Raw genomic sequence first — 24,053 nt, 5'->3', positions numbered from 1 at the left:
GAACGAGCCCAGGAGAGACAGTAGAGAGAGAGAGAGAGAGAGAGAGAGAGAGAGAGAGAGAGAGATGTGAGCAGTCGAGGGAGGATGTTGATGGCGGGAGATGGGTGAGTGGAAGGCAAAAAGTTTCGCGTTTCGTTCTTTCTTTGAGGCTCAGGGAAAAGGCTGGTTCGGCGGCTGATCACGCCAGTCTCAATGAGGAATAGTTTACGCAACCAGGCGCTAAGTCGGGAAAGCTAACCACCAGCGAACAAACAACAACCACCATCTGTCACTGATGTAGTCACCATGAGGGATGTATATAGAGATCCATGGAGGCATAAGAGTCTGGATTGTTTATCAGCTGTCTCTTTCTTATCTCAATTGTTTCTATCTAGTTGACACATTCACATACATATCTGGCCTTGGTTTTCCAAGCAAAGTGGCACTACGGTTCGCCCTATCCACTGATCTCCATTTTGCCCCCCTCATCTACAGTTCCTTGGTAACAACTTCTTACTTCTCAAACACTGATCAAGCCCCTGCGCTGGAAAACGGGCAACTGAATCCCACTGTGAATAGAAGATTTGTGTTTATTTTATTTTATTTTTCCTTGTTCTTCTTCTTCTTCTCCTCAATTGCGAAGGGACCCCCAGCGGGCTAAATTATGAAATAGAATGGAGGCTACCAGAGCCATCTGCCTGAGGCCATTGTCCAAACAGCGTCCCTCATTTGCCCAGTTTGCGCAGGAATCCCGTCGACTTCTGCCCTTCCTCCGCGGCCAGCAGCCTAATCAGCCTTCCGTGCGATCGACAGAATATTCGACACCCAAGTGCCATCCCGATAACCCAAGCAATACACACAGCACCTTAAATAAAGATACGGAGAAGCACTTGAGTTCAATCCTCGACCATCCTCTTTTCCGAATCATTCCCGACAAGCCATTGCCACGGAAGGGCCAACAAGATAAGGTCCAAGATACACCAAATGTGAAGAGGAAACTATCAGAGAATCCTCTAGGACTGCTGGACGAGTTGATCGCATCTGGGCGAGCCGACCATAATACCCTATTAAGCTGCCTTAAAGCCCACAGTTCGCTCCCCCACTTCTCGCCAAAACCATCCAATGCCATTGAGTCGTCAACAGTGGGCTCGAGGATCGTTGCGTGGTATTCCGCTGCGGATTTGAAATCAAGACTATGTTTTTTTGGAAGTTGTGTTACCATGTCTATGGTCGTGCCGTATATGGTTGCTGGCCGACTGCAATACGTAATTATGGATTGGGTAAAGATGTTGTCTACCCCAATATCGCCTGACTTCTCCCGGGAACTGGCAAATACCCTCTTACCCTCCCGCCGCCTCTGCTTAACGAACCTGCTGCATGAATTCGTCACCGCTGAGATAAAACATGGTCATGGCATTCAATCCGCCTTGAAATACTTTATTCGTACCTGTGAATTATTACCTCCTGGCGATAAATTCTGGAACGGGAGGAGAAATCCATTTTGCGCCGCATTGCGAAGCACAGGATGTCAACTGGCCGCGTGTATTTCGAGTCATAGCCAAACCCCTGATGTTCAAGGGATTCCGGTTGAGCTTTTTGAGGAATTTTGCAGGCTCTCTGACCACCTATCCAAGGACACTTTTTTCTGGGGAGCACGTTTACCCTTATACCACCCAACCAATCCAGACGCCCAACCAGCATTATCTTATCTCAAACGCATGTCCTTACAACCTGAAGTACAAATCCGTCCCGGTAGACGGAAACATCTGTTGCGACTATCGCTGGACGCCGCACAGCTGTTCCTCGAGCAGAAACAGTACTCAGAGGCATCTTGGTTGCTGGCACATGCCAAACAATTTATCGGGGATGAACGTTTTGCATCCGAGCAGTCATCAGAGAGGTCTAATCCACAAGCTACCTTGGCATCCGGTCTGTTATTGAATGGAATTTGTCTGCAATGAATCTATTATTACGCTTTATATACTATATCTCCTCTCATATTCGGAAATTGGTGCATGGCAGGAGTTTTAGAGCAACAAGAGATGGTGCTGAAGTCATGCGAATTATATCACCTTCCACTGGAAGGCCACAGAACGTTTATTCATGTCCCAATGATGAGCCAAACTACCTTGAAAACCTTTTGGGATAACGCTGCTGTCTAACATGGAGCTGGAGATACGTTCCCGGTTTGCATTGTTATGGAGCACTAGGTACGGCAGATGGGCAAAATTCAAATGCAGAAAGCCATCGAGTCTTGAGGATAAGGAGATGCTACAACACGAACCACCACACTGAGCGAAGATGGATATTATCTTATCGTCTTGGATCCTTCGCTACTTCAGAAGTCATATACCATAAATATCTCTCACAAGCCCAACTCCTCTGTATCGACGTGTGCCATTTTTGTGTGGTCCAACCCATATACCTGACCAATAAAGTGCGAATTATAAATATTCGCACAAGTTTCTAGCCCGAGAAGACGAATGTACACGTGTGACATTTTCAGAGTTACTGGTATATCCCGATTAAAAAAAGGGTCCGTATACAACGAAAAAAATTGTTTCGTTCCACTGCATAACCAGTCTACCGGGAAAGACCAGATGGAACCGCAAAATATCAATACAGGCACAGGGGAAATTGAAACCCTTAAATAGCCAAGCAGTTGGAAGGATCTTTCTCTTGGTCGTCCTTTTGCGAGATGGGCATGATTATGTTACTTCAGCTCAGTGGTGGGAATCTCGCATGTAACTTAGTTATATTTACAACTCTTCCAGGCGGTGGTCAATCAAGAGAATCTTGACGTTTTGTCACTTTCTACGGACACTTCTACTGAACGATGAGTACTTTAGCGCACTTAAAAGAGGCAGAGCCTGCTTGGTTGTTCGAAGAATATACTGTTCGTTTACGACCTAACCCACAAAATCAACAGCACCAAGTGGAAATACGTGTCTAAGAGGTTGATGCTATTGCTAGCATCTCTACATGCATGAAAGGGAATGAAATCAGGGAATGGAAGCTCTAAAATAAGCAATAGTAGTGGCAAAAATTATGGGATCTGAAGTCTCCGAGTTCCGATGATTCCTCAGAATATATTTCCGCAATAGGTTGCGATTTTAAAATATCTGAACGGAATTGACCCTCTGATTTTCATATATTTGAAATTTGATTCTAGCTACTTGTTGAATTTGTACCATACTGATTTTTTGCAGTGGGCATTTAGCGTCAAGGGATAATAGTCACTGTGTATCAAACAGAATGCGAACGGAAGTTGAAGATTTGACCCTTCAAACAAATGTTCGTGCGTTCAGGTTACCCAAAGTTGAAGCTAAGCTTTTGCCAAGCTACGTGGGGGCTGATTCAGCAGCAGGTCGTAGTTAACTAACTAGTTGGTTTAGTGCGGGCCTGACGTTTCCGAGCCCCGGTTTCATCTGCTCTCGCGAGAGATCCTTCGCTCCTTCAAGGCCTGAGAATGGTTCAACTCTACAGCAGAAACAAGGAGGCGTTATATCCTTTCCAAACCCTTTGAGCATTGGTATATTTGCTATCAGTTCCATTCCATAGCAAATAGACATCTTTTCGACCCTATTCCCCGCAACCCATGCTTAACTTCGACACTCGTACCGGAATCCTCTAGGTTCGAGGAATCTTTCCAGACAGCCGCCCCTGTGGCTGTTCATAGCACCCGCGGCTGGCGGTGTCAACCCATCCAAAATTCAAAAAACATGTCCTTGCAATCACCACCATGTTCCAATCTTAAGAACAAACCGGTCGACCAGTGCACAGTTCGGACGCAAGGAGCACTTAACACAACCTTCACATGTCCACAGTGAAGTTCAGAAAAGTGATCCCCATCCAGAAGAACATGGCTCCCATTGGGCTTGCTCTGCTTCTGCTAGCAGACAGTCAGTTCTATCAGCTGAACAGTGTATTATTCCCTTGACGCTTCTATCTGGAGCCCTATCTGGAGCCGTCAGCCAGAATCGAGAAAGGTCAGCCCTTCATCAACTGTTCTCTCAGATTGAACAGCTGCGCTATTTCTTTATTTGCCCTTGAGGCAGACAAGCGTAGAGGAGCCACTGACAACCTTCGTCTGTATTCGTACGAATGGAGTGATCTGTATCATCCTCGATGAAGCAACTGATTATTTGCTATGGCAAATAGCATAGGGGACAGGCTTTCACAGCATACAGCCTCTCCTTTGCAATATTTCATCCCCTACATTCTGTAGTAAAATGATAGCTGCCTGCCCATCCATATCAGCAGCTTTTAGCATACCATCGTCTTGAGGTAATAGATCTAGAATTTCTTCATAAACAGAAGAAGATGATGTTGTAAAGGCGGAAGCAGAGGGCGATAAGAAGCCACATTTTGCAAGAAATACCCAGACTTCCGCGATGATGACAAATAGTAAATTTGACTTGGCTTTTTCCTGATGCTTTGATCAAGCTGTTTCTCATGTAGGTCTCAGTTATAATGCATCCAAGACCCGCGATGCGTTGCGCATAATAATGGGATCCCCCCTCCATCCCGGCCTCCCGTGACCACGCAATGGATTTCTTCATCAGAAAACTGTCTTATTTCCACCTGGCCATTCACAGCCGCAATGGATTGAGTGCTTTTTACCTTCTGTTCCCAAGGTTTGGACAATTCCATCAGCTTTGGGAGGAACTTGACAATGGGGGAACCTGCGCATCTGAAGAATTATCCGAAATCAGAAACCCCGCTAGTTTAAGCCGTGTGTTACTCTCTCATCATTAAAACCGAGGAGAACATTGGCAAGTCATTCATTCTTGGTTGCGCGGTCCATATCAACGCCGAAGCGCTGATTTGCTACGATTCAAGGCCACGTTGTATTTGTAGAGACAAGGGTGTAAAATGGCATACAATGGCGGTCCAGAAGCGTGTTCATGTTAATATCAAATCCTAACTCCAGATTGTCTGCGGTTTCAAGGACGAGCTCGACCAGGAGAATAGTAACTAAGAGATTGGGGATATAGTCAATGATGCAGGGAAAGTCCGAGATTGCAATATATATATATATCAGACACAAACATAAAGGGACAAGAGCCCAACAGCAGAAATAAACTATCGATGTATGAAATCTCATACGCCCCTGGGGACTTTCATAGAGGATTGTTGAATGGTTGGGAGGCTATAGGAGCTACAAGTCCTCGGTTCCTAAGGAAATGCTCACAAGTGTTTTCGGGCCGGAGAAACTGACTTTTGACGTTTTCAAAAGGGACGAATACCGTGTTGGTAAATAAATTAACTTAGAATAGTTGCCTCTCTAAAAATACTTCACTAACTAGTCCCATTATTTACTAAATGTTTTATTAATTAGCTTGTTTAATTAGTTTAACTAGTTAAGTTAACTAGTTAGTTAAATTTAATATTCATTTAATTAATAATAATTGTTCTATCAAGTTGGCCAGTTGCTCCGCAGCAGCTGTCTTTCTCTTGGCCCGTGAGTTTTACCTGCGATCTTGGGCCGAAGCTGACTGAGCTAACAACCACCACCCCACAGGCCAGCCCCAATCTCCACCTCCAACTTCCCTTGCGCTTCCATCACTTTCTCCATCTCCATCATTTCCCAGCTCAATTCCTCCTTTTCCTTAAGCCACTCTTTCATCAACATCCATCAAAATCTTTGTCTTGTCTAAATCTCTCGCGCCATCGCTCAATCGCTGAACCCCCTACGCTCTCAGCTTGACAATCTTATATACCTGCAACTTCGCACACACCGGCCATGGCTAACGAAGCAATCAATGGAGGTATGTATGTCGGAGGCTATCCAATGAAAGACCAGGTGTTGCGATCATCGTCCTATCCTTGGTGTCATATAATTTCGCGTGTTGTTCTCTGGTTCCCCTCCTGTAATTCTTCGTAGCTTTGCTTCCAAGTTTATTATGCGCCATCCCGAAAACAAGCTTCGTGTCAACACACGCGTATTTTTCGGCGCACTGAAAATATGCTAACCATCATCCACACACAGCTCCTGCGACCAGTGCAGTTGAGAAAAAGGATACCAACAACTCCACTGCCCCGGACGCCACTGTCGCAACCGCGCTGAACGGGGACGCGCCCAAAGAGGCCAGCGCAACCCCAGCGGAAGCTGCTGAATCTTCCAGCGCAGAGCAACATGCTGACAGCTCAAAGGGCGCGGGAAATAAGCATGAGCGCGACGATGCAGCAGCTGCATTGGTGGAGAAAGAAAACCCGGAACCGGCTGGCGAGCCTGCAGCGAAAAAGCAGAAAACCGACACGGAACCTGCTCAGGCCACCAACGGAACTGAAGTTACAGCTGTGGCGAATGTCCAGAAGAAGAGACGCCCGGGCAGACCTAGGAGATGGGGGGGGGACGCGAAGGCCGAAAAGAAAGCACCAAGGCCTCGCGCCACTGAGGGAATCGGAAGCAGAACTAGGAGTCGCGTCCAGGCATAGAAATATATGGCTGTGATTCTACCCTGTTCAATGGATGATATGCTCGAAGCTTCTGTGGGATTCAAATGCACACCATCAACAGTCAAAGTCTCAATGTCCAGTTCTTCGTTTGACCGCGTTAAATTGCTGAAGCTATGATTCTTGTCTATGAATTTCTTTCCCTTTTCTGTTTTGCTTTCATATCTGCACATGTGTTTTTATCTTCTTTTTTCATGTGGCTTTATGCAGCTCCAGCAATCAGTTTCATGTTGTTCTATTTGATTTCGGGTTTGGTGGACATACTAAGGCGCACTTCGGGAACCAAAGGGAACAGGAGGCCTAGGAAAAGGGACTGACCCTTGTCATCATATGAGGATAACAACCTTATCGTTTTAAAACATTACCGGATTTTCAAAAACACCTTCATTTCATTAGGTTCTTGTATTTTCGCTACCAGTTACATTGCTAAAAACCTCGTAGACACGGCTCAAATTTAAACTATTTCCATTCAATAGCTGTTGAGCTGCTTTGTTTGGTCTTCGGCATTTGTAAAACGGTTTAACGGCTGTCACTTTGTTTAGACATGGGGCAATGTCCCAGATGTCGATTAAACATCCTCGAAATAAAAGGATTTTAACGCGAAAAGGGCAGGGGTCCAATTTCCATTAATCGAGACAGTAATATATTTCTGGAGCATACAAACGTACCACATGAATCTAACATGAATATTCGTCAACTACAACGCGTTTTTCAGCTGGCAGGGATTGAGCAGTTTTCATAATTTGGTCTTCATGGCTCAGCGCCGCCGGCCCGAAGCGCCGGGGTCGCCGCATGTAACCCCAACATTGCATGCGTCTCCGACATTATTATATTAATTATCTCCACTCGACATTGATTCATATCTTCGATCTTGAATGATATTCCCATTCAATTATTGATCTATTCATTTACGGATATTAAGTCGACAGTCCCTCCTCCCTCTCGTCGCTGGCATTCCTGGGGTTGCTACTCCTCCTCATCACCTGGCTGCGACTCTCCGCAGTGCCACTGACAGAAACACGTACACACAAACATACAACTCTGTATTTCCTCACACACAAAGCGAGAAGCCTTCCTTATTTTTCTCCGTGAACAGGGTGAGGCCGAAAAAAGTAACAAGTATCTGCACCTTCCCTTGAAGAGACGGAGTTTGCTGGGGGGATGGATCGGTAACTAATGCTACGCGCCATAATTCGATAAACCTGTCTTATGCCCGACAAACCTGCGACAGTTGCAGCCTATGCTGCCGGCGCCTCCCTAGCCGCTATCACCCTATTTTACGTCTTCGGCCCTAATTTCACGATTGACAACGAGGAATCGAATACTACCACGAGAAAGAAGGGAATTGTCGGCCTCTATAACCCGTCCAATGACTGCTTCATCAATTCTGTTCTGCAAGCCCTGGCTGGCCTGGGCGACCTCCGTTTATACCTAATTCGCGAACTACATCGACGGCAGCTGGAAGGGCCAGAAATATACAACTCTTTACCGGATATCGAAAGTATTCCCCGCGGCGAGACACCTGAGAAGGTGCGCGAGCTACAGCAGGCATCCGTCACCAGAGCGCTGAAAGAGATGCTCGATAGTCTCAATGAGCGACCCATATATAAGAAGACGATATCAGCGCGGACGTTTATATTGGCTTTGGAGTCTGCGTTTCAGACCCGGATAAGCCGGAATCAGCAGGATGCACAGGAATTCTTACAGATTGTTGCGGAGCGCCTGTGTGATGAGTACCATGCCGGTGTTAAGGCGCGGGAGAGGGCAGCTGCATCCTCACTCAAAGCGGGTGTGGCGAATTCGATATTGGAAGCAAAGCCTATGGGTAGATCTGGTATTGGGGATAGTGATTCCGAATTAGAGAACGGATCGCCGTCCTTGGACACGGGAGCTGAGGCTTTGGATACGGAGTTTCCGTTTCCTTTTGAAGGGAAGATGGAATCTCAAATAGAGTGCGAATCGTGCCATTTTGAATATAAACCAAACCCGACCTCGTTCGTCAATCTGACGCTCCAAGTGCCCCAGAAGAGCTCTGTTACTCTAAGTTCGTGCTTTGACGGGCTGCTCAAAACGGAGTACATCGATGATTTCCGATGCGGCAAGTGTGTCCTCCTCCACGCTCTGCAAATAAAAGAAGCCGCAAGGAAGAAGGCTCTATCAGAGAGGGAAATCAAACACTGGGATCATGAGATATCGCTCATAAAACATGCCCTGGAGATTGACCCCGAAACCATCCCCAGGGGCGTGAGCATGCCCAATACACAGAACGTTCCGAAACGCAAGATCGCGAGACATATGCGAATCACATCCTTCCCTAAAATAATAGCCATACACCTATCCCGATCGATATTTGACCGGAACAGCTCTTCAAAGAACGCCGCTAAGGTCTCGTTCCCGGAACGACTGCCTATCGGCGGCATCCTCGACCAGAAATGGTATAAGTTACTAGGAATAGTATGCCACAAGGGCAGCCACCACAGCGGCCATTACGAGTCTTTTCGACGCAATCACCTCTATGCCCCATTTTCCACCCCAGACACTTTCCGCTCCTACTCGCAAAGTCGCTCTCCTAGTCGGACTACGTCCACCGCCCCCAGCCCCAGTATCAACCCGAAACACAAGACAGCTGCTGCCCAAGACTTAGAGGCCAGTCCCCTGAGCATGTCCGACGATACCCAATCTTCATCAGCATCCAGCACCTCCCTCCCCGTCCCCTCATTACACACGTCCTCTTCTCATCTTTTAACCAGCACACATGACACAGCACCCACCCAGCCATCTCCGACATCACCACAGTCAACTCCATCATCGCAAGAGCAACAAGAAAGCAGGGATATTTCCATCACTTCACCAGTCACCCCACGACTCAAACCATCTCCATCAGATCCCAATGCTGCTACATCTTCACGTACATCTTCTTTAAGACGTCAGTCCATCACCAAGGCAGCAAAACTTACAGGGCCAGGAACAGGCAATCCATCGCGGTTACGATGGAAAAAACGGCCCAGTGACCGCTGGTGGAGAATCAGCGATGATAAGGTTAAGGAGTGCAAGACTAGTGATGTGCTGGGGATGCAAAGGGAGGTTTACTTGCTCTTTTACGAGATGGAGAGACCGGAGGATGATGAGCAGTAGCTTCGACTATGTGAGCGCCAGTTGGGGAGATTGAGTGGGGATACTGAAACAAAAAAAGGAGTTTGCAACAAAATATTTTTGGGGGTAGGGTAGCTGTATAGGACAAAAAGCGGGGGAGGGAGAAATAGTTCTTAATACCGGTGAGGATTATCCCATTTTACTTGGTGGGAGTTGGAGTATCTGTTTTTCTTCCATTTCTCGCAGCCCTTTTATTTTCTTGCTGATGAAGCTTTCTTTTTCGATCTTCATCGCCTTTGCATGTTTAGGCAGCTATCTCCATGTTTTTTTTTTTTTATTCTCTGAAGGACTGAAGTATATTTCCTCGTCCCTCTCGTTCTCGATTCTATCTCTATTTTAATTCTCTACCAAGCAATGCATACAAGGCCTCCCCAGCGACATGGTTGATGATGAAGGGATGGCATTACTACTATAATATGATACACTTGCATATCTATGTGGGTTTACCTGGGCCAAGTCAAAAAGTCAGTATTTCTGAACGTTGCTATCTCAAACTTGCATGAGACATCTAGTTATCTGTGTGTGGGGGACATGAACCCTGGCTGCTTAACTCCACAGGGTATTTCGGATGGAGCCGGCTCAGTAACTGTTTGCTTTGCGCTGGAATTTTGACAATTACAGCGGTGACGGACAAAGGTACGAAATATTCTTATACCCTTCATCCAGCTTGCGTTTCAGATACGGAATCCCAACCATCACGGCCAGGTTCTTCCATATATCTGACGAGCGAAGTTTGAGTGTTTCACGTTACCTTTGCCACATTACAGTCTTTGATAGTTTTTTTATGAACGCACTGTATCCTACGAACTTTGAATGCATGTATGATTCTGTCCAGCATTTCCTATCTTGCCAGCTATTGAATACAATTATATTGCGCAGTTTGTTACGTATCTCTATAGAATCGGAGGAGAAATCATGGCTGCATCGGGGAAACCAACCAGCCAGCCGTGGGAATAATACTGCATAGTTGAATATCTGGCAGCGCTTCTCAAAAAGAAGTAAAAAACCCTAGTTTCTATTAGCATCAACGTGAGCACCTCGGGTGGGCGTATGATGTGATCTGGATATGTGTCTCTGGAAATAATGATGCCTAACCGATAGAATCACGGCTCGCCTCAATCCGATGTTGTACACCTTATGCTGACTTAGTATTACGATGAAGGGTAATATTTATATATTGGTAAAAGAAAACAAAATCAACACCGTTCCATATGTCTGATAAGAGTTAAAGCATTTATTTGAACTTGGAGTTATGGGTGGAATCTCTGCAATGTGGACCTCTTCTCCCGTTTCCACCCACCAGATTACCGCAGACACCCAGGTGTCAATTTTTGCTGATGCTGGCATCATATCGGTATGCCAAGTGTAGCAGTGGTTTGTATATCGAACAAAGACAGGGTTGACCAAGATTAACTGTATTCTCCCTCAATGTTTGAGTTGTGATAGTTACTGGAGCAGGCTGCATCTGGAAAGTTTGGGGGAAAAAATTGCATAAACCATCATTGCTATAAACATTAGTTTGATCCGACTATGAAAAAATTCAATCATCATGAGGGTGCTGGTGGATTTGAAAACGAACTTCAGGAGCCTTGGGGAGCGCTGTGAAGCCGTCAGCCAACATTGGGAGTGTGTAGTTATGTCAGAGGGAACGAGTCTTGACGTGGGAAAATCGAGTGGTATAATACCGATTTGATCTCTGCATTAGGGAAGCCAGTTGATCTGGTGCAGTTATTGTTCTTCAGCTGATGATCCCTCTTCATAATTCGCAGAACAGGATATTACTTAATTGCTTCCTATATCACAAGGCAAATTTTCTCTGTTTCAAACGCCGTCCCTATCAACGGCTGTTGTTACTTATGAGATGTCCAAGCCATAATGGAATCCGCGCCGCATGCAATTCTCTCAACATGCCAATGATCTGAGTCGGTGACAAATCCGACCCCACGGTTGGAGTGCCACTTCAAACTGATACCATGGATACACGGGGGAGAAGATCCATGTGGCCGGGTCCGTTTAGCAGCAAATTCAGAGTCCTGAAGGATGAATGAAATTATGACTAGTAATTGGTTTTTGGCAGGGTTGAGCTGGGTAAAAGAGAGTGCATTAAGATTTTGATGATCATTCTGTTGACATGTTGGTAGACTGAACTTTGTGAGAAGTATTAATAGAGTGCCAGATTTTGCGTGGCATGAATACTCTTCCATCATAGTCTGGTAGTTATACCTTTCTTAGATTCTCAGGTTTTACTGTTCATCCTTCAGGACATCATTTTCCATTATCACAACTCCTAAACGTGCAAGATATGGCCACCCACGGACTTGATCTGAGCAGAGCCTGCCGCTGTAAGTTTCTGTAGCCACACTGGCAGGGATATTTTGCCACAGAATGGTCATTCTACGCCTTACAAGGGGTATGTAGGGTTATCCTGACGTCGAAAATCCCCAAGCAGCATGACCTGGCCGGGTGCAGGATGTAGAAACTTTCTCTGCGGCTTCAACCACAATAGAAAGCAGTGATATCTGCACAGAATATCCACATGCGCTTTGAGAGTTCATCCCATTTGATGAGCGGGAATTACGCTGCGTTTCATAGACAGACACAATGGAGCCAGGCAGACTATAGCAAAAAAACCACATTGTTCGAATATTCCATATGCTAGGGTGGATGGATATATAGGGGACTTCCCAAACCCAACCAGTGATGAGAGAATAATTGAGTTATGCCGCTCCGTCCTCCTCAACTCCTTCGCCCGCAAATGTCTAATGAACCTTGCATCGTGAACATGAATGGAGACAGCAGATCCAGCCGTCAACCACATTTTCGGGTCCATAGCCTTGCTTGAAACTTGTTGGCTGGTTCATGGCTATGAACCCAAGAACGCGGTTCATGTAGCTTGTTCTAAGAAGGGAAAGCTGTATCATCCAATGGCAGTTTGGGGACAACGGAGTTTGAAGTGAACCACAAAGACGACGCACGCGCCTGTGTCCAACACGCCCAACTCATAATTCAGGCTCTGGTTAGAGAACCAGGAACTGGGAGGTTTTGATACTGGTTGGATTGATGCCGATAAAGCATTTCTGTGCAACGGGATATACGCAACCTTGCAAAGGTTCCTTAGATGCTTCTTTGAAAAGCCTGCTTGCATCGACCAGAGGAATTTGGCTGCATATTGAAGCATTCTGCGTATGCTGTTTTGTCACCGCTTTCTGTGGCATCGACAGCCAATCCCGGAATAGACAGCAGGCTGGGAGGATCCGTTGTCGAATGAGGGGAACTGGCGGGTTTACCTTAGACATGACAGGACGGTGGATATTCTAAATACAACAATATAAAATGGAGAAAGGGAAGATGTCAAGTTTCAAGTTTCAGCACGGTTGTCACCCAGAAGCTTGAATTTTATCAAAAATCTCAGAAGTGCAAAAATGGTCCAATGAGTGATTTAGTTAACTAGTTAACTATAGTTATGGAGCTGCCACGCTTTGCTCATCCTCAGCCTCAAACTGCAGCAAGGCTCTCGGCTACCAATGATGTGATTAACAGGCACGACAAATTGATTTGCACTGTTGAGTAATTGAGTTCACTGAACAGGGTGGGGGATATGTCCGTCTTATGGGTTGTCAGCACATCTCCGCTCCGTGAGCACGATTCTCGTTCTGCAGCCAATCCGAACCGCTCAAACTCACCCTGGCTCACCCTGGCTGTTGAGCCGGCAGCTACGGGGAAGCGGGATTGAGAACTACTGCAAACTACCCGGGGGGCCAAAGCCATTGCTGTGGAGCAGTTTGAAAGATGCACCATTTGGTGGCCCTCGGTTAATTGACATGGTGGCATGTTGCACTTCCGGCGAAGCTCCCAGGCCAATCTAGCCTCCCACGCGGTCATGCCACCAGACAAGCCTGGCGGGTTGGTGATAAAAAAGAATAAGAAAAGAGAACGCTAAGGCTCATCCACTCTGAGTTTGATGGCCACAATTGGTGGAATGCAGATAGTTTACTTTTAGCGCCATGTTGACAATGAACAATAATGCGCCCCTAAAGTTTACGTCCAGCAGCATTCTTCTTGTCAAGCCTGCTAAATTGACCTGCTTTATATCCAAACGGATTCCCCCAGCGTCTGCAGACGCGGAGCTGAAAGATTCAGATCTGATGATTCTGCTGTCAAGAGCAGCATCAATATCCGTACCCTTTGCCGGATTCTGGGCATTAAATGGATAATTCCATCATTGAACTTGGGATATTTTTAATATACTATTCATCATGGTTACCACTAGTGAAGCGCAAGTTGCAATTCCGAATATTGAAGCAGATGTATGTCTGGAGAGGGGAGCTGGTTCATTTTCAATTTGGAACACCGACCCAGACTGACCCGGGTGTGCGCAGGAGAATGATGATACGGACTCTGCCTTCAATGGCTCGTGAGTTCTCCGGATGTTCCAGTCAACTTCAGAATTTTCCATTCGCACTGGCTTCTTATAATGGATGATGGCAGTGTTACTGAGGACGATTGTTGATAATTCCTACAGCACTGCCAGCGCCAGTTACGCAACTACGCTTGCTTCCAGCGTTAAAAACTATGTGTGAGGATTTACATTCTGACCTCAGCTCTATTATGCTTCAAATATCCTGACTGCATGCCAGATATGCGGTTCGTGCAACCTTTCACCATGCACTAGCCATCCTAGAATCCCCATCATTCCAACGATATTTATCACGCTTCGAGGGTGGATGATTACTGATTTTGAAATGTTCAATTGCGGCTCCGGGACATAGAATGGACGCCGTTATAACTCATTTCGTGCGGGCGAATATATTCTTGTGAGCATTCACCGTAATAATGACGTACCACGGGTTAATCCTGGGAAAACCAGTGGCTAATATGTCCTCAATACATCCGACAGCCGAATGATGAAATCGAACAAGATCGAATGGACTTGGTAAGCATGTTCGAAGCATGGAGCTTCGAGAACTGCGCCTTAGGAAGGAACAGATCCATCTAACCCGGAACTCAGACGCATCATATATATAAACTACTTTTAGGTGGTGATATATACGTTTCGCCGATTAAATCGAATGCACAGCGGGTTCTTGATATTGGTACAGGCACTGGTATGGCATGCCTAAATCCATATAATAATTCTGTTTAGCTCTTCCCAGCACTGCCTGACACATCTTAAAACAGGAATATGGGCAATTGACTTCGCAGAGTGAGGAGCACTGCGATCCTCAAATCTGATTTCATCTCTCGTAAATTAGAACTAACTTAGACGATTCTCCTTGCAGCGCACACCCAGAGTCAGAGGTTATAGGTGTGCATTAACTTTTTTATTTTATTCCATTCTATTTTGTTTTATTTTCCCTTGTTGCTGGATGCAGTAGTGAATAGATGTTAACCCCCAACTCATTTTGTTTTTGATATAGGAAACGATCTGAGCCCCATCCAACCATCATGGTAATCAAAAAACCCTTTGACATATATGCATGAAACCCCTTACCCCTTTGTGGAGATAAGGAGAACCAACACTGTATTCCTCCATCAGGGTCCCCTCGAACTGCTCGTTTGAAATCGACGATCTTGAAGCAGCATGGCCTTACAGCCGACCATTCGACTTCATCCACGCACGCGAACTAGCCGGATCGATATCAGATTTTGACAAATTATTCGCACAGGCATACAAGCACTTGACTCCGGGCGGGTTCTTTGAGATCCAATCGATTGAACCAGCATTCTACAGCGATGACGGAACGCTCTCCAAGGCAAAAAATGCAGTGAGATGGGGGGATTTAGTATTGGAATCTAGTGCAAAGTTTGGGAAGGCGTTGAATGTCGTCCCGTCTCTGCCGGATAAGTTGAAGAGTGTTGGATTTCAGGATGTTTCGACCAATGTTTTGAAGGTGGGATATTCCGACCCTCCTCCAGGCCCCTCAGTTTCCTTTTTTTACTCATCCGTTTACTCCATCCCTTTTAACAGTAACACTCTTCCTCCTCTTGTGCTGAAATCTCCGTCTAATTTATTTATTTATTTTTTGGTTTTAGCTCCCCATCGGTTCCTGGGCCAAGGACAAGAAGTTCAAGGAATTGGGTCGGTTCCAGCAGTTGCAGGTCCTGGAGGCGTTGGAGCCGTACTCGCTCTTTCTATTCACGAAGATTCTGGGGTGGACGATTGCAGAGACACAGGTGCTGATAGCCGGGGTGCGAGCGGATATCAAGAATCGAGAGATACATATGTACAACTGGGTACATTTCACGTACGGCAGGAAACCTCTAGATGCGCCTGGGGGGTCGTGATGAGCCAGTACAGATCATATGTTCTTGGAATCTGATCCTGTTTGATAAGCGTGATTTTATTATGAATATGCATGTTCATTTTTACTACTAACTAATTAAATAACAACTGATGACCCAAGCAAAATATACTCATTTACACAACCAGATTTAGAATTTTCCCTTTACATTTTTTTTTTTTTTTCCCTTCTTTCTGCATGTTATCTGCCTTCAATTGTTCAATCCTTTGCCTCAGGTAGAAGGCTGGGCTGCACACCGGCAGCCGCATGGAGGATAGAAGGGCGTCTTCACACCCATCATGGGTATCATCAAAGCGTCGAAGTGTCGGGGTTTCTCAGCATGGATGGATGGATCCCTTTCAAAACCCAATTGATCAAATCTCACAAAAATTACATCCATCCATGGATATCAGTCTCGTTGTGTAACGTCTGCGCAATGAGAAATAATTTACGTATATTCGCATAATGCTACACTACAGATATATATGTGTGTGTTAAGATGTTGAGAGGAAATCTTTCTCTTGATCCTCATTAAAAAAGTCCCTTGTAACCGAATGATCCGCAATATGATGTTACCGTGAACTAACGGACATGGGGCCAACAAGTTGCGGTGGATGATGTAATGAGCTTTTGATGTAACTAACTAACTAACTAAGCCGGGGAGGGGGAAACAAAAATTCGAAGCTCGGCCTAATCTAGAGTCTTTCCCTGTTCTTTTGGTTTCTTTCTGTTCTGTTAAAGTCGCATTTTTTTCGTCTCTTGGTTTGGTTAACTAAACTTTCCAAGGCTATTCCGATGGCTAGCCATGTGCTATATAGGAATATGTAGTTAGTTGGTAACGTGGGGAACGAGGGGCACGAGGCGCCGGTCCCTATTTTTTATTTTTATTTTTTTTATTTTTATTTTCGGGATAGTTAACTAGTTTGTTACATAAACGTCGAATTCGATAATAAGAAGAAAGAATGTTGTGCCAATTGGATAGCAGGAAGATAGAGATAGGCCGAGCACCACTGGACACATATAAAGCAGTTGTATCCACACAATTGAGCTTTAGGTTTCAATGGCAGCCTGGGAATGAAAAATAAGAATGTTGAAGTTGAGTGTTGGGTAACTAGTTATAAAGACGTGGATCGCACAACTAAATTAGTTACCGACGATTGCGGGGAGAACCGGAAAGAAAGATGAGACTGCGATCGAGAAGAAAATAAGGTTGGGGATGAGGATGGAGATGAGGATGAGGATGAGGATGGAGATGAAGATGAGGAGAGGATGAGGATGGGGATGAGGTTGGGATGAGGATGGAGATAAGAATAGGATGAGGATGGGGATGAGGATGTTGTAGGCTATGTATAGCAGCAGTATGGATTCGCAGAGATCATTATTATTCAGTTTATGCGACGAGTTGTAACTAGTTGTGCCAACTGCCCCACCGAGGCCAACGAGAGATGGGATAAACTGAGAGAGGAAAATATCGATCTCTTGCCGCTTTTCATTTTCCCGCTTTTCTGCCTTTTTCTCCTCTGCTTTTTCTGCTTCTTCTGCTTCTGGACTCGATTGTTTGAATAAGATTTTCATCACCAGCAATCATCACCCCCACTCAACCGGTTTGTTTGCTCCCATTCTTTCTCTTTATTGTCTGTTCTCGCAATTTAGCTGCCGTCCGTTTCTCAGAGATGACATTGGACCCAGTCATCTTGTTTGCCCCCTCCGTTGTTCCCAATGCTACAAAACCCACGTTGGCCTCAAACATTGATTTAAATCTTTTATCACTACTTCTCTGTGTCTGTTTCTTCTCTTCTTTTCAATACTTTGCTCTAATAGTTGCCATTTAGCCAATTCTCTCATCACACTCTATATTTATTGAGCTCAAAACTAACTTAACTCTGGCAATCCTCATAGCTTGTTCTTCCATTTCGACCTAGTTATCCCACCAAATCTCCTCCGCTCTTAACCACGCTGACGAGTTGCCAACCAAGAACACATACATAGAGTCATCATGGGCGTGAAAGACATTCTCTCCCGCAAAACTGGTGTCATTGTTGGTGATGATGTCCTTCGTCTCTTCCAGCATGCCCAGGAGAAAGTCTTTGCTATCCCTGCCATTGTATGTCCAAGTTATTCCAACTCCCTTCTTTGACCCTCCTCGCCCTCAATATCAGCCATGACAGTCTAACTAACCCAATTCTCTCCTGAAATACAGAACGTGACCTCCTCTTCCACCGTTGTGGCCGCTCTCGAGGCTGCCCGTGACAAAAACTCCCCTATCATCCTGCAAGTGTCCCAGGGTGGGGCTGCTTTCTTCGCTGGGAAGGTAAATTCAACAACACGCCGCGGTGAGGACAAGCATGGGCAAACTTTTAAATACTGACCAAAAAATAATCAAAAACAGGGCGTTCCCAATGGAAAACAGGAGGCCTCTGTTGCCGGAGCCATCGCTGCAGCTCACTACATTCGAAGCATTGCCCCTTCTTATGGCATCCCAGTCGTTCTCCACACCGACCACTGTGCCAAGAAGCTGCTGCCTTGGCTGGATGGCATGCTTGATGCGGATGAATGCTACTTCAAGCTCCATAACGAGCCTCTCTTCTCCAGCCACATGATCGATCTGTCTGAGGAGAGTGTCGAATGGAACATCGAAACTACTGCCAAGTACCTCAAGCGTGCTGCCCCCATGAAGCAATGGCTGGAGATGGTGAGTTGCAAAAAAACCCACACACATACACCCATCTAAGCATATGAAGGAAAATCTTTCTACATAATCACGGCAATTCATCTGCTGATACCATAGCAAATAGGAAATCGGCATCACTGGCGGTGAAGAAGACGGCGTCAACAACGAATCCGTCGACAACAACTCCCTCTACACCCAGCCAGAAGACATCTACACAATCTACAAGACCCTCTCGGCCATCAGCCCCTACTTCTCCATCGCCGCCGGCTTTGGCAACGTGCACGGCGTCTACAAGCCCGGCAACGTCAGGCTGCACCCGGAACTCCTCTCCAAGCACCAAGCCTACGTCAAAGAGAAGACCGGCTCCTCCAAGAACAAGCCCGTCTACCTTGTCTTCCACGGCGGTTCCGGCTCCACCAAGGCCGAGTTCAAAGAAGCCATTAGCTATGGTGTTGTCAAGGTTAATTTGGATACAGATCTGCAGTATGCATACCTTTCCGGCGTGAGAGATTTTGTCCTGAAGAAGAAGGATTATTTGATGAGTGCTGTTGGGAATCCTGAGGGTGAGGATAAGCCCAATAAGAAGTATTTTGATCCCCGTGTATGGATTCGGGAGGGTGAGAAGACTATGTCTGCTAGAGTTCAGGAGGCGTTTGATGATTTTAATACTTCTAACCAGTTGTAGATCAGGTGGGACGGCTTATAAAGAAAAGTGCCAGAATTTTGATGTTTGTATGACTGATGATGAGGTGAGCGAGTGACGAAGCGAATGTGTTTAATATCGTAACACTTAATAAACAGATGAATGAAAAGTTGGAAGGCTTTTTTTACTGAACTCAAGAATGCAAATGTGTAGATTGTAGGTGTTAGCAAACATTCCAATCTCCTTCATTGCAGATTGTAGTTGAGGTTCACTCTTTAAGAACAAGTCTTCATGCATCAGATTCGATTTTGAATTGATTATCTTCATCTTCAGGACTTCAGGGCTGGGGATTCTCTTTTGGCCCCCTTTTTGGCGCTGCAACGATTGCAATGATCGGAAATCATGTTGGAGTCATTCAAACCCTATTTTCTTTTTTGTTCATGCCATAACTAATCAACTGCTTCATAGATAATAGCATTATTTCAGAATGCAATCAAGTTCATGGCCATTAACCTCTATTCATACCGGGCCGAGCCAATCCTCCACTTCGATCGTAACCCTTCAAGTCTTAGCATCCATCTCCTCCCTCCCCCTATACTGCGGGCAGGATAACCTGCATTGCAAACTCACGGGGTTGGCCTGCCTTTTGAAACGGCCGTTGCAAAACATCTCTCCCCTCATGACAAGCGGCCTCTGCTGAGTTGGTTTGCATTATCATCAAAACAGATATTTGAAAATGGCAACCGGTCCTATTAAATTGGGGGATCTTCACAACAACGCTTATGTTACGATTCCTGCTGCGATCGGTTGGTATGTAGCCCCAAACCCGGCAACGTCAGTGAGGATGCCTCCGCAGCGCAGAAAGGAAGCCAGGTCAAAGTTGAATTTTGCCAGAAGTCTCAAACATTTGGCTCATGGTCCTTTACGTCTTAACTTTTGTCTCCGCGGGTGGGGTGCACCTCGCATTATTTACCTGAGAGATCCGGATGTGTATGGATAGATATGAATGGACAGCGCACAAGTGGCATGCGGAATGAATGGTGTTTTGAGAAATTAAGTCTGCTGATGATCGAGTTCAAGTTTTGGCCGTATGCGGCTATATTATATTCAGCTGATCATTCAGAGTAGAACTCAAAAAAGTAACTTTTGAGAAATTCACGCGTCAAAGAACCAATGGTTTTCTTTTCGACGGCAGATGTGAAACAGAGAAAAAAAGGCTCTAGGAGAAGATGGTGAAGATTTGAAGTTTGGATCCCCGAGGATAACAGAAGCAAATGAGCATATCCTCAGCGGCAACAACAGCTCTGGGATTCAGTTTCGGGCGTGAGGTCAGTCAGTCAGAAGATGAATTGTTCTAATGTGTTTGTTAGCTGCGTGAGATAACGAGAGCAGCAAAATTTAACCATTTCAGATACACCACGAAAAACGTTGCAATCAGCAGACCGATCAGTCAATTGGAGAGAGACGGACAACAACGCTTCGACTTTGGATAGCCAAGTGAAGGCTTGAGAATGTTCGCTTTGCTGCTGTAGTTAATGTTCTCTCAGAATTAGAACCGCTACCCCTTTTTCCTGTAAGAAATCCCAGCGTCTTTTTAACACAGGAACCCTGCCCTTAATTCTGCTGCCATGAGCACTGAAATGCGCGGCGAAAAGGGAAAGCCGAAGCGCTGTTGCAACCGCTGCTGGAGTGCACCACTCCACAGCCAACGTTGCGGTGTAAAAAGAATGGGGGCGAGGGGACGGAAAAAGGATTGCGTAATTGCTATGTGCATTTTGTTTCCCCTTTCCATGGTTGATTTCCTCGAGCTTACTAGGATCTTCTAGCGACGGCCTCCACGATGATGTCTCGGAGTGGACATGATATAGCTATCATAGAACGGGCAGAGTCGCATTTGCATCTCATCCGGAATCATTTATTAGCGAGGAATGTTGGAACAGCCAACCTTTTTCTACCCTGCTAACGACCCCGGGGTTTCGGTAACTAAACTACTTATAACTAATTACAATCTTCTAATTACCGCTGCCTCGCATCACTCTTGTAAACTATCGGGTTGAGGGTTTAAGATTCCAACGAATTGAGGGGAATGCTACCCAGGTAACTAGGAGCCTGAATATTACTCGTTTCCGTTATTTTTATATCCACGAAACGAGAATGAAATTATTTTCCCTGTTTCCGCCCTTCCACCCGCCACAAGGTCCATGGTCCCAAGAGACCCGCTGACGAATTAATTAGCCGGTGGTTGAGCCAGTAACCCGTAAGTGATCAGTCCAGCCCTAAGTTGTCGATAAACTACAACAAGAACCCAAGTAAACCCCCCCCCCCCCCCCCCCCCCTGTGAAATATTCGGCTCCTCTTCCATGGTCCCATTTCTGCCCTTCATTCGCCCGCTGGCACGCGAAAAAGGATGAATAATGATAATAATAACAAGTGTGGATCATGCCAGTCGTGGGGGGGGGGGGGGGGTCTGGATTTTTGGACCCTGCGACCCAAACGACCCGCACATCAGCCAGTGAGTGGTCAACCAGCGCGCTGATGCGAATGGGCCGCCCTCAGGCATGGAGTCAACAGACAGAACACACACACAAGAGGCAGCAAGCAATAGCATGGCTTAGACGGAAGATATTGAGACATTTAACGGACTAGTTGTTCTTAAGGCTATTCTAATAATATTCAATGTTCTGCAGAAGACAGAGGTTATCCGCGGCTGGCCTTTTGCCTTGAAACCTTGGTTAAAAATATTTTTTGTTCTTCTCTTAGCCATCTTTCGAAGAACTTTGTTTCGTCTTTCTTTGGATCTCCCGAGTTTCCCATTTACGCTCATTTTGTTATTTATCCAGAGAAGACGTTTCACTTTTCCCCCGCTCTTTACTTACGTCTGCAGACATTGAGGATCTCTGGCAATCCCCCCTGGATATGTTGTCGGTTTGCCACTTCTTCCTCACATCTTCATTTTTCTGGGTTATTAATCTCTCTCACATCCTTCGTTTCTGAACTCCACATTTTTTTCATCTCCACGTCGGCGGATCTCTATTATCCGCTCTATCCGTTTCAGCATTTCGGTACAACTACTTCCAATTCATCTTCGAGTCCTTCCACCACCCTCCCACCCATCTATCTATCCATCTCCTGTATCCCAGATATATCCTCGTCAGTCGGTTGTTGCCCATCTACCATCTGCTCACGTCGGATCTCGGAGCCTGGTGATGGCATCACCGTCTGCGGTTTAACTGGGAATGTCTGCTCGTTCGTCTTGGTCTCTTGTCATTCATTTAGGAAAGATACTGTGCACAATCCATATATAATAGATGCTTCTAATTGCTTAACATATCCTGCACCTTAATTCTCATGGAGGGCGCTATATTATTAGCTCGCCAGAACGGGGGCTCGTCCCCCGCGGACCAGTTTCTGAGCCTCATCCAGAATCCATTCAGTTCTGCTGTATGTCATCATCTATATCTCGGTATATCCGGATAGACCCTCTTCATCAAACCATGCTGATGCTAACTGTGCTAACTCTTTCTTGTTTTATTTTAACAGTTCCAACTCAATGCTTTCTGGGCGTCGTTTGGCACATCCATAGGACTGACCCTTCTTCTCGCCGCGATATTCTCCCTATTTCGTCCCCGCAACTCCCTCGTTTATGCTCCCAAACTCAAGCATGCGGACCGGAAACATGCCCCCCCTCCCCTGGGCAAAGGTCTGTTGGCCTGGCTCACTCCTGTCCTAAAAACGACGGAAAGCCAGCTCGTTGATTGCATTGGCCTCGATGCCACAGTGTTCCTCCGCTTCACCAGAATGTGCCGGAACATGTTTCTGGTTACAAGTATCATTGGCTGCTTCATCATGATTCCTGTCAATGTCTCTCAGAGTAACACATCGAGAGTGCCGGGTCTCAATACCTTCGTGACCATGACCCCACAGTTTATCTCTACCAGGGCCATATGGAGCCATGTCGTTTGTGCCTGGGTATTTGATATTATCGTTGCCTACTTCCTCTGGCGCAATTACAAGGCCATCTCTGCTCTAAGGAGACATTATTTTCAAAGCTCTGAGTATCAGAAAAGTCTCCATGCCAGAACTATTCTGGTACGTTTTTCTTATCACACACATTCGTTGTTTTAAGCAGACCTCGTAGCTCATATTACGTTTCAATGTAGGTCAGGCATATACCACCAGATTACAGAACGGATGAGGGCCTTCTGCGCTTGACAGACGAGATCAACGTGACACCTTCAGTACCCCGAACCTCGACCGGCCGCAACATGAAGCACCTGCCAAAGCTGATAGCAGAACATGAGAAGACGGTCAGACAGCTTGAAGCAGTACTAGCCAAGTATTTTAAAGATCCAGACCGACTCCCCTCGAGACGACCTACTTGTCGTCCATCGAGAAAATATCAGGAGGAGCATGGCTCAAACAAAGTCGACGCGATTGACTACCTCACCGATCGCATTAGGGACCTCGAAGTTGAAATCAAGCATGTTCGCGGATCGATTGATACCCTCAACGCCATGCCGTACGGATTCGCTAGCTGGGAATCAATCGAAAATGCCCATGCGGTGGCTTACGCTGCCCGAAACAAGCATCCGCATGGCACGACGATCACTCTAGCGCCACGACCCAACGATATCATCTGGGATAATTTGTCCCTGACCCACAAAAGCCTGAAATGGGAAACGCTGCATCAACTTCATCTGGTCGACCGTGCTGACCGTGTTGTGGATCGCGCCTAACGCAATGATAGCCATTTTCCTGTCTGATTTATCCAACTTGGGGCGGGTCTGGAAAGGATTCCAAAGATCGCTTTATTCGAACCCGAAAACCTGGGCAGCGGTACAAGGTATTGCAGCTCCTGCGCTTACAT

The 24,053-nt window shown here is 46.0% G+C and overlaps 7 protein-coding genes across 7 annotated transcripts; 6 read left to right on the top strand and 1 right to left on the bottom strand.

Moving 5' to 3' along the window:
* Positions 1-653: 653 nt before the first annotated feature.
* Positions 654-1,940, top strand: PAAG_02003 (hypothetical protein; the record flags this gene model as incomplete). The annotated part of the gene is made up of 1 exon (XM_002796069.2): positions 654-1,940. One exon carries the CDS (start codon positions 654-656, stop codon positions 1,938-1,940), a length of 1,287 nt encoding a protein of 428 aa, XP_002796115.1.
* Positions 1,941-5,725: 3,785 nt separating this feature from the next.
* PAAG_02001 (hypothetical protein) lies at positions 5,726-6,420 on the top strand (the record flags this gene model as incomplete). Its single annotated transcript, XM_002796067.1, has 2 exons — positions 5,726-5,750; positions 5,972-6,420. The coding sequence occupies 2 exons, from the start codon at positions 5,726-5,728 to the stop codon at positions 6,418-6,420; spliced, it is 474 nt and encodes a 157-aa protein (XP_002796113.1).
* Positions 6,421-7,647: 1,227 nt separating this feature from the next.
* On the top strand, positions 7,648-9,573 carry PAAG_02000 (ubiquitin carboxyl-terminal hydrolase; the record flags this gene model as incomplete). Its single annotated transcript, XM_002796066.1, has 1 exon — positions 7,648-9,573. One exon carries the CDS (start codon positions 7,648-7,650, stop codon positions 9,571-9,573), a length of 1,926 nt encoding a protein of 641 aa, XP_002796112.1.
* A 3,513-nt stretch (positions 9,574-13,086) lies between these two features.
* Positions 13,087-13,359, bottom strand: PAAG_01998 (hypothetical protein; the record flags this gene model as incomplete). The annotated part of the gene is made up of 1 exon (XM_015844513.1): positions 13,087-13,359. The coding sequence occupies one exon, from the start codon at positions 13,357-13,359 to the stop codon at positions 13,087-13,089; it is 273 nt and encodes a 90-aa protein (XP_015701517.1).
* A 713-nt stretch (positions 13,360-14,072) lies between these two features.
* PAAG_01996 (hypothetical protein) lies at positions 14,073-15,876 on the top strand (the record flags this gene model as incomplete). Its single annotated transcript, XM_015844512.1, has 9 exons — positions 14,073-14,167; positions 14,229-14,235; positions 14,489-14,524; positions 14,600-14,696; positions 14,770-14,794; positions 14,871-14,896; positions 15,009-15,039; positions 15,128-15,482; positions 15,625-15,876. The coding sequence occupies 9 exons, from the start codon at positions 14,073-14,075 to the stop codon at positions 15,874-15,876; spliced, it is 924 nt and encodes a 307-aa protein (XP_015701516.1).
* Positions 15,877-17,868: 1,992 nt separating this feature from the next.
* PAAG_01995 (fructose-bisphosphate aldolase) lies at positions 17,869-19,228 on the top strand (the record flags this gene model as incomplete). Its single annotated transcript, XM_002796061.2, has 4 exons — positions 17,869-17,976; positions 18,073-18,183; positions 18,262-18,564; positions 18,668-19,228. The coding sequence occupies 4 exons, from the start codon at positions 17,869-17,871 to the stop codon at positions 19,226-19,228; spliced, it is 1,083 nt and encodes a 360-aa protein (XP_002796107.1).
* Positions 19,229-22,534: 3,306 nt separating this feature from the next.
* PAAG_01994 (hypothetical protein) lies at positions 22,535-23,922 on the top strand (the record flags this gene model as incomplete). The annotated part of the gene is made up of 3 exons (XM_015844511.1): positions 22,535-22,627; positions 22,727-23,275; positions 23,347-23,922. The coding sequence occupies 3 exons, from the start codon at positions 22,535-22,537 to the stop codon at positions 23,920-23,922; spliced, it is 1,218 nt and encodes a 405-aa protein (XP_015701515.1).
* Between the last annotated feature and the right edge of the window lie 131 nt (positions 23,923-24,053).

Source organism: Paracoccidioides lutzii (assembly GCF_000150705.2).
Source record: "Paracoccidioides lutzii Pb01 unplaced genomic scaffold supercont2.4, whole genome shotgun sequence".
NCBI classification, from domain to species: Eukaryota; Fungi; Ascomycota; class Eurotiomycetes; order Onygenales; family Ajellomycetaceae; genus Paracoccidioides; species Paracoccidioides lutzii.
The sequence above is the reverse complement of the archived record's forward strand: the minus strand, read 5'-3'. Positions and strand labels throughout refer to the sequence as shown.